The 17,973-nt window shown below is 45.9% G+C and overlaps 1 protein-coding gene across 1 annotated transcript in view; it reads right to left on the reverse strand.

Moving 5' to 3' along the window:
• Positions 1–3,073: 3,073 nt before the first annotated feature.
• Positions 3,074–17,973, reverse strand: part of grin2ab (glutamate receptor, ionotropic, N-methyl D-aspartate 2A, b) — a 69,530-nt gene continuing 54,630 nt past the window's right edge. The window contains exons 11-20 of the mRNA XM_071909345.2: positions 14,429–14,597; positions 13,132–13,285; positions 11,328–11,453; positions 10,281–10,510; positions 9,387–9,547; positions 7,856–8,043; positions 6,713–6,951; positions 5,355–5,538; positions 4,204–4,987; positions 3,074–4,070 (exon numbers count right to left, since the gene is read on the reverse strand). Coding sequence (XP_071765446.2) covers positions 3,074–4,070; positions 4,204–4,987; positions 5,355–5,538; positions 6,713–6,951; positions 7,856–8,043; positions 9,387–9,547; positions 10,281–10,510; positions 11,328–11,453; positions 13,132–13,285; positions 14,429–14,597 — 3,232 coding nt within the window. The remainder of the gene's footprint in view (positions 4,071–4,203; positions 4,988–5,354; positions 5,539–6,712; positions 6,952–7,855; positions 8,044–9,386; positions 9,548–10,280; positions 10,511–11,327; positions 11,454–13,131; positions 13,286–14,428; positions 14,598–17,973) is intronic.

Here is a 17,973-nt window from a genome sequence, read left to right on the forward strand (position 1 = left end):
ATCCTGTCTTATATAAATGCTTGTACCGTGTAAAACACACACACACACACACGCACACACACACGCACACGCACACACACACACACACACACTCACTCACTCACTCACTCCGAGGTGAAACAGCACAGACTAATAGTGGAAGAGAACTATGTGGGTGGGGGTTCTTAACCACACAGGCTGGACTATCATTATTCATTGAGTGTGATTCAGATGAGAGCCAGCTAGCTAGTTAACCTGTTAGCTGAGCAGGATAGTTAACTCGTTAGTTAACCCAGCAGTGAGGACTGTACAGTGAGGTCCCAACCAACAACACACCAGAGGAAAAATCAATTTCACACAAGAATCTAAAACATGCCAAAGTCTTTTTTTAGAAGCAGAATAAAAGCCACGTTGTTATTGAAATGAATTCTACACTTATTACCATTCAAATCAAACAAATGAAATCATTTTCTAACATTAAAAACAAAGATTTCTCTGTACATAAGTATAATATTGCAACCTGATATTGTGCATATAACTCACACACCAAACCTGTTAGGATGACCAAAGAGGGGCAGCGCTCACCATTCAAAGGTGCATTTTTTGTTTCAAACTGTTTTGCATTCTTTGCAGGCAATATGTGTGTGTGTGTGTGTGTGTGTGTGTGTGTGTGGGAGAGCGAGAGAGAGCGAGAGAGAATAGAGAATAGAAAGAAAGCAAGAGAATAGAGATAGATGTTCGGCTAATGGGATATCAAGTCCTTTCTCCATCATAATCCTTGTGCTAAAAAAATCAATGCCCTTACGCAGTAGATTATGGATTTCTAGAACACTCATACACACATTGCCAACTCTTGTCTAGTGTGTGTGTGTGTGTGTGTGTGTGTGTGTGTGTGTGTGAGAGAGAGTGAGTGCTGCCTCTGTAACAAGTCACTTTGCAAACTCTCTGCTTGCCACGTGACTGCTCTGCTGAAACACGGCGCTGCGCTCTTCGCCAACAGAGCCACAGAAGCGCTTGCTATCCTGACGCTCATCCAGGAGTATTAATTTGATGAGTAAATCTGCAGCCATGTTACACTCGCCCTCTAAATTCACTACTTGGCCAGCAGAACCATTAAAATGAGCCTCGAGTCCTTTTGCTCAACGTAGTTATCAGAAAAATGTACTGTACTAGAGCCAGCGCTGAATTTGAAGAATCATAACGACTACTGATATTAAGTGATTTCCAACAATACTCTAGATGTAGTTCTGCAGAGATTTCAAACATCACTACTGAACTTTATTCCTCTGATCTATTCCTCAATCTATTCTATATGAGGAAGGAGGGAAGGCCGGGTGGAAAGAAGGATGGAAGGAAGGAAATAAGGAAAGGAGCAAGGAAGGAATAAAGTGAAGAAAGAGAAGGATAAAGGAATAATGGTGAGAATATACAAAGGAAAGGATGACCAAGATAACGACGGAAAGATATAAAGAGGGAGGAGCACAGTAGAGTTAAAAAAGAATAGAAGGAGGAAGAGCTTGTGTTGTGTATATGATGCTGTACCCATTATCTAACACTGTAAAACTTTCAACCTCACAATGGAAACCGACAGAGCTGTGACACCTATTGCCTTAACGTTGCCCTAAACCAAATGCCAAAAAAAGAAATAAGAGAAGGAAACATCTATCCAGCGAATGATTCTGAATATTCATAGTTTTCAGTATAAAAGTGTTTTTGGTCAAACATCTGTGTTCGGTGGCAGGGTATAAAATCTACAAAGTGCACAAATAGAAGCTATCTCATAGCCTCAACACACACACCCACCCTAAACTACTATCCTAGACTATTGTGTGTGTACATGTGTGTGTGCGTGTGTGTCTGTGTGTGTGTGTGTGTGTGTGTGTGTGTGTGTGTGTGTGTGTGCGCGTGTATGACCCTGTATAGGAGTTGGTTGGTACCACAGGGCAGTAGGAAGCATGCAGTATGACCTGAAGGCTAGCTAAGAGAGGAAGCAAGGATGCTATATGTCTATAGATCTAGAAACACTAGAACACACATTCTCATCCTGAGGAGCTTTACTGGGCGGACTGGCGGCCATGTTTGGTCCACTGTTTGGAATGTTCAATTAACTGACATCAACAATAACAAACAGTCTATAGTGCTGCTGCCATGTGTTACTTCCCCAAAACAAACACCGTGTGTGTTCGAGTGTTTGTACATCTATGGGTAGGAGCTGGACCCCGAGGTGGGTGCATTTTTAAGACCTGTGTCATGACCAGCTGCCCACCTCCAGTCTAGTCTATTACAGAGATAGTATTTCCATTCAAGTCAAGGATTACTCTAGTGTAGTGTAGTACTATTTAAGCCATGCTGGCAGTGCAGTTTGGAGGCTCAGACAACATACGGGTGACTGTAGAAATCATAGTGCAACAGGAGAGTCCTGGAGAGAGAGAGAGGGGGGGGGGTTGTGTGTTTAGGCGAAAAGTGTGTGCGTAATCTCAGAAGAAGGTGGGGAATTCTTTCTCCCCTCAATTCCAAGAGGCTGGTTAGAGGGCGGGACAGGCCAGGCGGGCCGGAGGTCGCTTCAGCTCGTCCTCCCTGAACGTCCAAACATCCTGTTGTCCTTCGCATGCTGATGTGCCACCGGATCCCACTGTTGGTGCTAGACTGCATATACAGTGTCCCTCCTACTCCGCTGGACATTTGGTCTGGTCTTGTTGGACTTTGTGTCTGTTTGTCCCTCTCTACCCAGAGCGAGAGGCCAGTACACTCTGACACTCACACACGCTCTCCATCTTGTGCCTCTAGGTGTCCCTTGGCCCCTATCCCGCCCTGTAGGGGGTGTGATAAAGAAACAATGATTTACTCAGCATCACCAATGACCTATAGTCTAGAGCACACCTTGGACCCTGTCGCTCACACATGTATGTGTGTGTGTGTGTGTGTGTGTGTGTGTGTGTGTGTGTGCGTGTGTGTGTGTCTTTGTGTATGTGTGTCTGTGTGTATCTGTGTGTGCTTAGAATCAGAGCTGCCTGGTCCAGTCACACACACCCCCTTCTTGCATGCGTGTGTGTATGTGAATGTGTGTTTCAGTGAGAGTAAGTGTGCGTGTCTCTCAGACGTCGGACTCGATGCTGGGCATGCGGCGGTAGAGGCGAGGCCGGTTGCCGCCGGCGCTAGAGGCTCGCGGCGCTGTCACATAACTCATTGGCTGAGAAGCAGCGGGTGGGACCATGTAGGCCACCACAGTGGGCTCCTGCTGAGGGTAGAACACCTGTTGGTCAACATGGCCGCCATGCTGGTTGATGTGATGGCTGCCATGGTTACCAAGGGTAAGCGACAGTGGCATTAGCTGCTTATAGAGCTCGTGGGCGGAATTTCTCTGTGGCATGCGTGCGACAGCCTGGGAGGCGGGCTCTCGCTGCGCGGTGCCAGGGGCTGATTGGAGGAAAGGGTTGTGAGAGGGGCGATCTGGGAAGAGGCTCTTTGAGCGCCGGGGGAGGGGGATTGGGGTGTCCAGACTGTGGTGGTGGGAGGGCGACGGGGAGGGCGGGCTGCGGCTGCTGAAAGGACGGTCAGAGCGCATGGTCAGCACGTTGGCGTAGGCCCCCTCCTCCAGGGTCAGCTCCCTCTCCCTGTCAGACAAGCTCAGCCCCCGCAGGTGGGCGTGGGACTGAGGCTGCCGCTCGGGAACGCCGTCCGGAAGAACGTTCTCGTAGGAGTGCTGACGGCTCAGCTGGAGGTGCTGGGCGGAGGAGGAGGAGGGCAGAGGAGCTGAGGAGGTAGGGGAGGGCTCAAAGTGGCTGACCAGCCCGTCCCCTTCACCCACCAGGCCCAGCTCGCTCTGGGGAAGGTAGTGTGTGAACATGTCCCCGCTGTGTGGGTGAGTGTGTGCGTGAGAGTAGTGTGTGTGGAGCTGGTCTTCGCTGATGTCGTAGAGGTTGCCCAGGTGTATGCAGGCGTCGCAGCGTGCCTGTGGCGAGCGGACAGTGTAGAGGCCAGAGTAGCCGCTTAGCTTGGCCAGGCAGGAGCGACAGTGGCTCGGCCGAACGCCTTGTGCCCCGGGCCCCCCACCTGGAGCCTCAAATGATCCTCCAGCTTTGTCCTTCGCACTGGGGAGAATTGGCGGGAGAGAGGATGACAGTGATTACACAGAAAACAACAATACAAGCAGAGAAAGTTAAAACTTCGAGAACAATGGAATTAGGTATGAATTTGTTGTTTGTGTTGTATTGGATGTGTTACCTGCTGTGTTTGTAGGTGCTGTATTTCTTGTCCTTCAGGGAGTGCAGGTCAGCCTCAGCGCTGTGGCTGTGGTGCAGCAGGCTGGCACTCAGCTGCAAAATGGGGGCTTCTGCCTGGTGGGAGTGTGCGTGTGTGTTGTCAGGTGGAAACAGGTCAGGAGGGTAACTGTGGTCGTCACCTCCTCCCTGGCTTTCCCGCTGGTATGGGGGAGCAGAGTGCAGACTGGCCTGGTCTGAGTCAATGGAGTAGATCTTGGATCCTCCGCCCCCTCCTCCCCCTCCTCCTCCTCCTCCCCCCCTCTTCCTCAGCTGGTTGATAGGCTTGAATCCTCCCCTGGCTGCCATGGAGTCTGAATCCTTGTGTGAAGGCGGCCGGCTGGAGCACTCGGAGATGTCGGAGTGTGGTGGGTCTTCAGGAAGGTAGCGCTGGCTCTTCATCGGTGCGGGTCCAGGCCCGGGGGTGGGGCTGGGGCTGGGGCCGGGGCCTGGAGACGGGACTGAAGGCTGGGTCTTCAGCGTCTCCACACTCTTCTTCCACAGCGCGCGAGGCTTTGACGCAGGACAGGCCGGCCCAGCGAGGCGGGTCTTGCCGTTGTCATTGCTGATAGACAGCTGGGGCTTGTTGGGGCTGGTCTGGAGAACGGGGGCTTTTTGTTGCCCAGGAAATGGTGCAGCATTGTTAAGGAGGTCTTTGTGTCGCCCGGACAATGACAGGAAACCCTGTAGACCAGCAGCGTTGCTATAGAGACCAGGACCCTTTGGAGGCAGGCTATGGAGTGAGTTACCTAGGAGACAAGGAGAGATGCACCTCAGACAGCAGATACAATAGATGGGATGTTTGGATGGATGCTCAGCCTTCTAGCTGATACATTATCTAATAGCCTGGCATGGTGATTATGCCATTTAATGTGTTTCTAATCCGGAGGCCGGCTTGTACATGACAATCATTCCAATTATAGTCTTGAGTCCACAACGAGGATCAAGCCAGTCACCTTTAGCGATGCATGGGCTGAGTGTATAGAAAACTGCACTAACCTCTGTATGTGTGAGTAATCCTTTCACAGGGGCATGTTTATTATTTATTTGCTCTGTTGGTAGAATCTATGTGCTGTGATCTAAATTATATTACTATGTGTAAGTGTGTTACAGTACCTTTCCCTGACATCATTTCCATAATGTTAGGCTGCAAGAGGACAGTGTTGCGTTTGGGAGAAGTCATGGTGATGGACTTGGCAGACTTGAGCAGGTGCAGCATGTTGGCTTGAGGACTGAAGTCCAGTTCAGGAGTCTTCTTCTTCATTTCTATATGAACCCCATGGATACAGCTCCATATACCCTGAGAGATGGCAGAGAGGAGAGGAGAGGAGGGGAGAGGAGAGATAAGAAGAGAAGAGAAGAGAAGAGAAGAGAAGAGAAGAGAAGAGAGGAGAAGAGAAGAAAATTGTAGAGAAGAAAGACAGGGAGGTGGGATATAGGAGTTAAAACCCCAATCCAGTGACCTCACCAACAAAATGTAAAATAAATCACACATATTGCAAGACAATCATTACTTTGCAAGGCAAATTAGGAGGGACCTCTGTGACCTATTCTCCGATGTGTCTACTGCAAACCGTAACCTCATTTTATTCTGATATGTGCCTAGAAGAGATAATCACCACTATTTTAGATGAACTGTTTTCGTTGGCGCCTAGAAAATTGAATTGAGGTGATGATGTCACTGAAGGGGGCCTTTGAGTGCTGGGAGATGTTCTTCCTAGAGCCACTTAACCTACAGCACTGCTGCTCTAACGGCATGCACACACACACACACACACACACACACACACACATTTTGTAAAACACTTAACGTGTGAACCGCTGCTCGTCCGGAATAAAAGCCCTGCCTAACACAGAGACATGACATATAAATAATGAAAGAATGGTCTGTACGGGGGTGTCCATTTGTGTGTGTGTGTGTGTGTGTGTGTGTGTGTGTGTTCAAGTACGTTTGTGTGTATATGCGTCTGTCTATGTCTGCCTGCGAGTGCATGTGTGATCATGTCTGTCCCTCACCTCCCTGCCCCACCATGTGTTTAACCGTTTAACCATTTTAAACTTATGAAGTTGAATGTGTGTGTGTGTGTGTTTGTGTGTGTGTGTGAGTGTTTGTGTGTATTTATGTGTGTCCACATTCTCATCCTCTTAGCTGTTTGATTCCTCTCTCCTGCTGTCCATATGCACAGCAGTAAAACTCATCCTTGCCTCAGCTGCGCTCTATAATCGTACTATCCCCCTTTCTTCTCTTCTGTCACAAACACACACACACACACACACACACACACACAAACACACAGGCCAGGCACGCACACGCAAACACAGATTCCTGCTCTTTTTTTAACAGTAACATTTGTGTGGATATTAAGTGACTTTTCTTTTGCATAACAGTCCTATGCACAGAGACGAAGATACAGTGATAATAACTTAACCAGTTAAAATAAACAAGCTTTATAGTCATTTAAGACCCGACTCACCCTGCTGATAGTGAAGAGCAGGCCAGGCCTCCCGGAGCAGACACCAGTGAAGCAGTACCTCAGCCTCCAGTAGAAGAGGTGTTCGGAGATGAAGGTGAGGATGGACAGGCCCATGGCTGTGGCCAGCATGTAGAAGACGCCGGCCATGTTGTCCACATCCAGCTGGCTGGACATCACCTCGTTCTTCTCGTTGTGGCAGATCCCAGTCAGCCACTGAGCCTCCAGCTCCTCCATCTCACCTGGAGGGAGAGTGGTACAGAGGAGGGTAATGAGGGAGGAGTGAGAAAAGAAGGAAAATCAATAGAAGAAGAGAAAGAGACAAGGTGGGAGGGATGGAGGCAAAGTGGGACGAGGAAAGGAGAGTGGGAGGAAGGGAAGGAAGGTTGGATAGAGGGAGGGAGAGAACAAGGGAGGTAGGCATGGAGGGAGGGAGAGAGGTGTGATGGAAAAAGGGCATATCATTACAAGGGAAGATGGAAAAGGGAAGGGAGGAGGGGAGAGAGGTGAAGTGGTAAATAGATCGTAATGGAAAGGAGACAGGAGGTGGAGTGAAAGAGGGGATGGAGGAGGAGGGGGAAGAATTGATAGTGATGGAGTGATAGGGAAGGATGGGAGGAATTATTATCAGACTGTGTGTGGGTGTGTGTGTGCGAGCACGTGCATGTGCGCGTGCACATGCTGGTGTTTGCCCTGAATAAAAAGACCGGGTGTGAAGCGAAACGCTTTAGTGGTTTCAGCAGTTTGATTTCTGTCTGGCTCTTTCTCTTTCTTCCATTCACACCATCTCACAGCTTATTATACTGAACAATCTGGAGGAGTAAACATAACAGGACAGGGTGGGCACACACACACACACACACACACACACACACACACACACACACACACACACACACACAGGGTAATGATGATGAAATGGTGTGTTAAGACTAGCCTCTGATAGCTTTCTGACAAAGGGAGGGAGGAGAGAGAGGGAATGGGAGAGGGTGGGGGGTGGGGGGGGTGGGGGGTAAGCTGAGCCATGGGTTTAGAGAACTGTAACTATCTGTAATAGGACCGGGGGCCTGGAACAACACAGACGCTTCATTTCAGTGTGATGGTGTTTGCTGAATGTGGATGTGTGTTTGCTGACGTGTGCCTCACCGTCTCCTATGATGCCCAGTATAGCCAGGTCAACATGGCGTTTCCAGTAGGATCCTTTCTGCAGAGCAATGCCATAACCTGTGGTGGCAAAGATGTAACCGCTGCCGATGGTAACCAGCTTACAGCCGTCGTCTCGGCCAGCCATGTAGTTCAGCACTGCCGCGTCGTAGATGAAAGCATCCAGCTTTCTGTGGGAGAAATACACACTCTGGATTTACTGAGCATCTAGATACAGCTAAGAGCATAGCAAGAATAAAAGTACAACATATAGCTGCTAACCAAAAACAATATAACCACTGGCCTACATAACTAAGATTATAACAGCAGAACCCTGTTTTTCTGAACTTCAGATTTCTGAACTAGAAAATGATAACAGAGTAGTTATTATGAGCAAAGAAATGGCAGTCTTACATAACCCAATGATTACAGCATGGCATTAATCAATTCCCATTGGGGCCATCCATATTAAAAATGTATGCATTGATGTAAAGTGCTTTGGATTAAACTCTTCACCAAAGGGCATATGTGAAACATTGCAACATATAGAGTATTGGCTGTTGCAATCGTTTTGAATTTTGTTGCTGATACATTCAGCTACAAAAGAAATTAATCCACATAGAGCATTTCAGAACAATCTTCATTCATTAATCTGTACAAAGCACTTCAGAATAATATTAATTTATTCAACTGTATGAAGCATTTCAAATGCATATTATGTCTCAAAGCACATTTCATGAGTGTTTACATTGCATTCATTATTTCTAAACAACCACTTTTCCTGAAGGGTTGAGTCAAAAAAGATTCTGCTGCACACCTCTTGTATAGCTGCAACTAATTAAGATTAAGATTGCACTTTATTGATCCCCTGCAGGGAAATTTGTAATGTACAGCATGTGATATATAACCAAAACCAATATATGTGATACATAATTAGAAACAATACATGTGATATATAACCAGAAAGCAATATATAACGGCATGTGATGCATAAACCAAACCAATCTATTTGATATACAGTATAATCAATAAAGTAATTGTACAAGGAAAACCAATATAATCAGCAAGCAACCAAACCATTATGTGTAGCCTAAATATGTTTGGAAACATGCGTCATGCTCAAAGCCTGCACACGTAGCTGATGAGCAAATAAAAACACAGCAGCGCCTTCTTCCATGTGTGTGTGTTTAGGGACGGAAATAAAGGTAGCAAACTCCAGAACAAATTACACTCTCCCTGTTTTGGCAGCTCCCTCATTCCAGCAGCAACCAGACTGTATAATGAGCACTTGGAGAGAGCGTCTGCATTTTACCATCAGTGACAGTACCACTAAGCACAGTTACTGTAACATTTTAGCATGAGCTAGTGCCGAGCCCCATGGGGATGGGATATTGTCTGACGCAATGTCTTTTTTTGTTTGTTTTCACATGTTCTTAACTGTGGATGCTGTTTGCAAACAGAATTTCCCTCTCAGGTATAATAAAGCTCAACTTGACTTTAGTTGGCTTGACAGGTTTGCAGTGCACCACCGTACCCGGTCTTGAGGCTGACCAGCGCATCCTGCACCCCGGTCTGATGGTATTTGGTCATGTACTGGTGCATATCTGGGTAGTTCTTCCTGATGTTGCGCTCTGTGCTGCCGTTGGGAACTGTCCCGAAGCGGAATGGAGGAGAATAGGAGTATGGACTCTGAAACTGGAGAGAGAGAAATAAATAGATATATGAGAGAGAGAGAGAGAGACAGAGAGAGAGAGAGAGAGGGGGGAAGACAGCGGAAAAAAATGAGTCAATAAAAAGGCAGAAAAGAAATGGAGGGAGAGGGAGAGCATAGAGAGAGGAAAAGAGAGAAGGCGAGAAAAAAGAAGAAAAAGATAGTAAGAGAAGGAGAAAGAGTGAAGGAGAAAAGAGACCGACAGACAGAGAGGGAAGGAGAAAAAGGGAGAGACAGGTGGGGGGAGGAGAGAGGAGGAACAGTGGAGGGTGACAGAAAGAGACAGAGGAGAGAGGAGAAAGGAGCAGGGCGAGACAGTGGAGTGGTCTCATCAGTCATCATCATTGTCTGTCCAGTCTAGCGTAAGACTGGCTGGGGTTCTGCTGACACTGCCAGCCTCTGCATACTACACACGCACGCACGCACGCACGCACACACACACACACACACACACACCATGCGCACATACGGCAAGTCTTTGATCTATCCAGCCTGTGTGTGTATGTGTGCCCCTGGGTCTGCTGCGCTGGCAGTGTTAGTGTGGTGACAGCTACGGCCAGAGGGTTTGGGCTGTTGAAGCCCAAGGGCCGTCCCTGGAGATTCCTGTCTGGCCGCAGGGCTGGCATCCATTACAAGACTGTGAATGTGTTTAGTTTCTTCTGTGTGTGCGTGTGTGTGTCTGTGTGTGTGTGTGCACCCGTATGTGTGTAATCCTACCTTCTTGTCAGACAGTCCAGTGACTTGGTCCACAAACTCTTCCTGGATCATGAAGGCAGCCAGGTTGGCAGTGTAGGAGGCCAGGAAGATGACAGCGAAGAAGGCCCACACCGATACTATGAACTTACTGGTGGTGCCCTTAGGGTTCTGCACAGGCACAGAGTTGTTGAACACCAGGCCCCACAGCAGCCAGATGGCCTTACCAATGGTGAATGATGGACCGTGTGGGTCTGGGAGAGAGGGAGGGGGAGCAGAGAGAGCAAAAGAAGGGAGAGAGTGAGACACAGATTAGAAACTGATGCTGGAATGAACGAAAGCCGGGGCAATTAAAGGAGTATGAAACCTTAAACTCACTTTTTTTTCAGATGTTAATCAATGTTTAAGGCAATTTTACGATGAAACGCAGCAGTGTCATGAGCTTGACAATACATTACATAATGCTTTTTTGCTGGATTGTCTGTGCAAATCCCGTTTTAGTGTCGCCAACTAGTAGCTGAAAACCTTTGAATAGTGCCGTTTTGGTGGTTTACAGAATTGTGCACGTCATCATACATCCTACAATCTTTCCCACTCACCCAGAGCTCCCCTTTCCCCCCGCTCCTCATGCTGCTTGCATTTTTTTTTTTAATTGTGCAGTAGGTGGAGAAAAGCTCAAACTGAGGGTGTCATGACTCTTCAAGATTTATTGTAGTGTTAAAGAGAAAATCAAACCAAAAAAATTTATAAATTCACATGCTATACCTGGGTTATCCCTTAACTCATGTAAATATAAAAGCTAAAACCTCATTCTGTGTTTACACAAAATCAATCTCCGATCCACTGCCTACAGAGCAGCCACAGGTTTTGATTCTTGATGATATCACAGATTACAGCCTTGTTAATGTTCACAAATATTGACAGAACAGTCTAAGGTCGTAGGAATAACACAGGTCAATTCTTTTGCTTTAAGGGCAGCACAGAGTTGTGTGTCTTGCTTCGAGGAGTAACGATTGGTGTGGTATTTCTGACTGTGTGAGTGTGTGTGTGTGTGTGTGTATGTAGGCCTACCTTTGCCCTGGGCCAAGTTGCGGTTGAAGCCCAGTGGACTGACAAACTCAAAGAGGAAGACAGCGATGGCTGTGACAATGAGCAGCATCACAAACATCATCACCCAAACTGACGCACTGAAGGGCTCTGAGAGTAGAGAGGGAGAGAGAGAGAAAGAGAGGGAGGGAGGGAGGGAGAAGGAGAGAGAGAGAGAGCGTTAAAGATAAATTGAGTACACGAGACAGAGAGACACTGTAGAGAAGCAGGAGACGCATGAAAAGCGAGGGACGGAGAGAGAACGAGACAGGCTCAGAGAAATAAAGGAGAGAAGCAAAAAGAGAACAGGGACAGGGGGAAGATACAGCGAGGAAAAGATGATAGAGAAGACACAGAGAGGGAGATAGAGAGACAGACAGAGAGAGAGAGAGAGGGGGAGGGAAAGAGAGGGTGAGTTAGTCACAGAGAGTTTGACGGAGCACATTTCCATATTTCTCATTATTCCCTTGGATGAGAGCTGAGAGAGGGAGAGGCCTGGGGCAGGGGAGACAGGAGAGGAAGGGGAGGAGGGGGGGAGAAGGAGGGAGGGAGAAGAATCAAACTCTGAGTGATCTGACGTGCCCTGCTGTGGGCATGTGTATGTGATCCACTTGTGTGTGATCTGTGTGTGTGTGTGTGTGTGCGCGCGCACGAGTGTGTGTGAGTCTGCATGTGTGCAAGTCATCTGTGGTTGGCGCGGAGCAGGGCAGGAGTTCAGAGAGCGGGATGAGTGCCAGAGACGCCGAACCCAGACAAAATGTATGTGTGTGTGAGCGTATGTGTAAGTATGTGACTGCCAGGGTTAGCCAACCCTGAGAGATTGTGCGCTGAGGTGCCTCTAATATGAGTGCGAGAGATACTGAACCGTCACTGATACCCTGGCCCAGGCCCAACACACACACACATACACACACACACAATGCACACTCATGTACACAGCCACACACGACGCACTCACCCTTTAACATACATACGGCCAAAGCACATTCATTCTCCACACACACTTGATTCAACGCGCAAATGTCCTGATATATTCTTGCAGTGTCACACACACACTTTTTTTTTTTTTCCCCCCACACACACGCATACTGACACATGGGTTAATACACAGGGCCCAACACACACATGGTCCAATACATTCCTTCGCTCCCTGCCTCGCTCCAATGACAATACAAGACATTAGACAAGCACAGAGGAGCGCTTCAGTTTCTAGTCATCTGAGCAACTGGAGGAGAGGAGAGGGAGAGGAGAAGGAGAAGGAGAGGAGAGGAGAGGAGAGGAGAGGAGAGGAGAGGAGAGGAGAGGAGAGGGAGAGGAGAAGGAGAAGGAGAGGAGAGGAGAGGAGAGGAGAGGAGAGGAGAGGAGGAGAGGAGGGTTAGGGAGGGGAGGAGAGCGGCGACGCGAGTATCAAGAATGCTTTGTCTGAGCTGAGTTTTCAAAAACAGTTGGCATGCTCCACTTGCTCAGCTCTGGTAGAAATATTAATGTGCTTAGGGTGTTGAAGCCCAGATAAAGTCAGAGTACAAGTGGAATTTGGCCAGCACACACTGTCTAAATAAAATATTCCATTTTATGTGCCGAATATTGCCAACATGTAAGCACCGCCCTTTTTCTGTGCCCAGAAGTGAGTACATAGGGAGAGAGAGGAAGAGGGAGAGAGAGGGAGAGAGAGAGGGAGAGAGAGAGAGAGAGGGGAAGAGAGAAGGGGAGAGAGAGAGAGAGAGAGAGAGAGGAAGAGAGAAAACGTGATGGTGGAGAGGGACCGAAAGGGAGAGAGCGATAGATTTACCAAGGAAGGCAGAAGGAGAGACAGTTCCATTGCTACGTGAGACCATGACGCTGATGCCAGTCTCAACAAAGGGCACGGAGAAGTCAATGACCTCTGACCTCTCTTCATTGATGGTCAACGAACCGACCGCCATTACTGCCTTCTTATACACCACCTGGTAGACAGAGAGAGAGATAGTTATATCGACTAACAGAACGACGGGAGAAAAATATAATTACTATCTCAGATACAGATCCATAAATATTTGGACAGCGACATATTATTTGTGCTTCATATTTTGGCTGCATTTTGGTTTTTATTTTGGATGTGAAATTACACAACCAGTGTGAGGTTAAAGCACAGAATGTCATCTTTAGTTTGAGGGTATTTCCAGCCATATCAGATGAACATTAAGAATACAGCTGTCTTTTTCATGGTACCCCCATTTCTGGATGCCCATATGTATTCTGACAGATTGAGATTCTGTTCATAAAGACGTCATTTTTAGTATGTAGTAAAAACATTTTTTTCACATTTTTATTGCGCAAAGTCTTCCAGAGGTCTGGTCCCATAAACATCACCAGACTCTTTGTATCGTATTGCCAGGTTCTCTCTCCAGCCGTTTTGCATTTCAGTGTATATCTCTAAGGATTTCACTGTGACTACACTTAGCTTTTAATTACTCTGAAGCAGTGTGTGATTGAATAAATAATTCTCAGTAAAAGACGATGCTATCAAATCAGCCTCAAGTCACCCTGCTCCTGCTAGAGAGCATCTTAACCTGAACCTGAACTTGTTTTAATTTAATAATTTAATGTAATAATTTCCACGTAGAGTTTAGTAGTAGGGGGAAACAAGCATTAAAGTCAAAATACCCTCAGAGATGACATTAAGCACTTGAACGTCATAGCCATGGTGCCACATTCCACATCCTAGATAATGAGCATGCAGCCAAAAAACATACACTACCAGTCAAAAGTTTTGACACACCACATTTTTCTTTATTTATGCTATTTTCCACATTTTAGAATAATAGTAAAAGACATCAAACTATGAAATAATGCCAAAAAAGTGTCAAAACTAAACTAAAAACTAAAAGGAAAGAAATTCATACATAGGCACCAACAGCCTTTAGATCAAAATGGCTTTAAGATAATGAAAAACACAGTACATTCAATCAGATGTGTCCAAACTTTTTACTGGTAGTGTACGTTTCCGTCCAAATACTTTGCAATACTTATGCAAAAAGACAGATAGACAGACTAGTAAGTAGTAACAGGCAGACAGACGAATAAGTAAATATTATGGATATCTATACCTCTCCAACCATGCCGTTCCATACATTATTTATCTTCTTGCCATGTTTTCCATTGGTGACCAGGTAGAGGTCGTAGGTGAACTTGACGTTCCTTGCTATCTTCTTCAGAATGTCAATACAGAAACCCTTGCAGCATTGTTTAATGTAGGAACCGCCTGAGGTGCTGTTGCTGCAACACAGACACAACCACACACAATTAGGTCAAAATTATTTTAATAGAAGATATTTTAATATTATGCATGCATCTGTGTGGATCTGTGCCTGGATATCAGTGTAACTGTACTGCCTGTCTGCTCCACACATCTGGTGGCCGCATCAAACTGTAAAACTAGAATTATGACAGTACGAAGTAACCATAAATATTGCTGAAGGGCAGAGAATCCAGTATATGTGTGTGTGTGTGTGTGTGTGTGTGTGTGTGTGTGTGTAGGTGTGTGTGTGTGTGTGTGTTTCCCTCAGTGCTAGCTAACTAAACCAGATGAAAACACAGGGGTACTGAGCAGATGCTGCTGGGCTTTAAATAGAGCTGGGCTCTGCAGAACAACCAACCCACATGACTAAAATATCAGCTGTCCTTCTCCACTGCTCTCTCTCCTCATTCCCCCTCTCTGTCCTTTTCTCCTCTCCTCCTCTCTCTGCTTCGCTCCCCCATCCCATAAGGAGGTACGTCTCCAAAACTCAGGGCATACCCACGCACTGCAGCCATAAAGACAGGATGCACAGAATGGAAGAGCCTGTTTAAATAAACTTTTCTGACAGCCTTCCCCAAGGACCTTGGAGCATTGAACACAACTGAATTGTTGGGTCAAATGATTCTCATAATGTATTAAACCGCACCAGAATTTTCAAAAGCATTTTCATAAAAAGTTAATTCCACTCCCATTTCAGCCATCTTTGATGTGGATGCCTATATAGATTGCAACAGTAACTCTATGACCTTTTCACTTGCCATTTTAGCTGACTCCAGTTCAAGAGACAGTTCATAAAGAACTGGGGGATTCACACACTGAGAACATGGAGAACAACTGTCAAAGAACTGAAACATCAAAGCATTAAAAGATCTTTTAACAGCAGTCATCTTTATCTGTGGCACAGCACAATGTGTGTGTGTGTTGTGTATATGTGTATGTGTGTGTCTGTGTGTGTGAGAGAGAGAAAGTATATATATCTTCATATATCTATAGGCTATATCTATGTGTGTGAGTCTGTGTGTGTGTGTGCGGTGCCCCAGGTGTTCTATGGCACACATATACATTAGCTCTCCCCAGCTGAGCCCTCTCCGTGTCCTTATGCCACTGTGTAAACACACACAATCACAAACACAAACACACAAACACACACACACACACGCGCACACAACAGCAACAACGGACTCCCCACGGTACACATACAGTACATCTGTTTGGCGGAAGATGGAGGGGGGCTTTGATTCACGTCATACTTTTGTAAACAAACACACACAGATGAAACAGAAGTAGTGGCTGAGTATACACTGTACAGTATGTAGCTCATGGATGGTTGAATGTATGTTTGTATGTATGGATGGATACATACATGGATGGATGGATGGACAGAGAAACAGCATATGTAAAGTAGCGAAGTCCTGGAAGAGGCTAGTCAGGCTTGGCCTGTGACCACTCGGAGCTCTGTTGCCATTGCTTTGGAGAAAGGTTGAGAAATCTTTGGACAAGTGACAACTCAATTTCACATGCTTGGGTGCACTGGTGGTTCAGTCGTCTAATTCTCTGTGCCTGCAGTGCTGAATTCTCCTGACTACAAGGATTGGTATCCCGACTGTTGTGGTGTCGCATCTCTCTCTGTAGACTTCCCTGTCTCTCTTCACTACCGCTTCTGTCACTAAAGCTTATGAAAAACGAGAATGGTGGACTCCAAAATAAAATAAACCTTTAAGGATAGTATTGTTATTATAGATATTGAGTTTTTTGCGCATCCCCTGTGGCTAGCAATGACTTTCTATCTACCCCTGACAATTTTAACTTTATCTATTGCCTTGGCAGACATTCTGAATTGACATTGATTGAAATGATGTCAATAATGCTGTCACTCATGAGTAGAACACTTGGGAAGATATGGATTTTAGCGCTACTGTTGAACTGTGTTACAGTCAATGATCAACCAAAAGCACAACCCGATACTAACCCAGTGACATATAAACCAACTGAAAATGTAATTAGCAAGAATTTATGTACTGTACGCTAGCTGTATATATACTGGGAAGTAGTTGGATGTATTCAGATGTGGGATAAATTGTAGAAATTATCACAGAGGAAAAATGCTGCTTTCGCTTATCATGCAGAGGCTCTCATTGAGGTGTCCATATATAGCAGATAATTGAGGCAAAATCCGTCGAGCAGCAAGATGTCAAAGAATCCAAGGCATTTTTCTTTGAGGAAAACTAAAAAGAAAAAAAATTTTACTGACTATTTGGAAATCTCCCTGCATTGTTTACAGCCTCAGGAAGGCCTGTTTTTACTGCAACTCACTTTTTAGCCAATATAATTATGCCTTGTTAACTTTTTCAAAGAGAAAAGTGAATTGAATTTCAAGGACGGATTTCAAGGACGGCACATACATTTTCTACTAGGTTGAATTGTGCATTGATAGTTTGGCTTCTAGAGGTCTGGTCCCATAAACATCACTAGACTCTTTGTATCGTATTTACAGCTTCTCTCTCCTTCCGTTTTGCATTTTAGTGTAAATCTCTAAGGATTTTGCTGTGACTACACTTACCTCTTAATTACTCTGAAGCGGTATGCGACTAAAAAAATTATTCTCAGCAAAAGACGATGCTATCAAATCAGACACAATTCCCCAAATGGTGTGTGTTTGAGGAATTATATATATATGAAACTTTTTAAATGTAATATGAATTGAAATGAGTTTGAACCAATACCATTTGTAACAAAGGAATTGCTGCTATCAGTGAGCTGTCAGCCCACTGATAGCAGTAGAGAAAGTAATGTGATGTGATGATCATGTTACAACATGAGGTACTGATGAAATGAAAAAAATAAACCATATATACATAAAAAATTGTCATATCTGGTGAAGTAGCACAACACTGTCAATGTGAATCTGTGAAACATTTCCATTTCAGGGGTTTAGCTCATACTCTTATCAAGAGCAACTTAGTGCACTGATATTAGACGTAACATATTCCTGGGAACCTAAAACGATCATGTGAGATAAAGAAGTCCTGGGGAAAAGAAGTAAGAAAAATAAGAGCTAAGGAGATAGATAGTTCAGAGAAGAGCATATTACAGCAAGTAGGGAATGAGGATATGGGAAATGGGGATGTGGGGGATGTGAATTATTTCTTGAAGAGCAGAGTCTTCAGCTTACAGTAGAAGATGGGGAGTGTTTCTGCTGTCATGACTGGAGTGGGAAGGTCATTTCACCACTGGGGAGCAGGAGAAAGAGGAGTGGAGGCCAGGCGAACTGGTGAAGTGACTGCGGGGCTGCCGCAGGGAAGGGAAAGCTAAGCGGCCGGTTGTAGCAGAGCGCAGGCTGGAGTGCAGGGCTGG

This window comes from Centroberyx gerrardi, chromosome 3, assembly GCF_048128805.1.
Source record: "Centroberyx gerrardi isolate f3 chromosome 3, fCenGer3.hap1.cur.20231027, whole genome shotgun sequence".
Classification (NCBI taxonomy): domain Eukaryota; kingdom Metazoa; phylum Chordata; class Actinopteri; order Beryciformes; family Berycidae; genus Centroberyx; species Centroberyx gerrardi.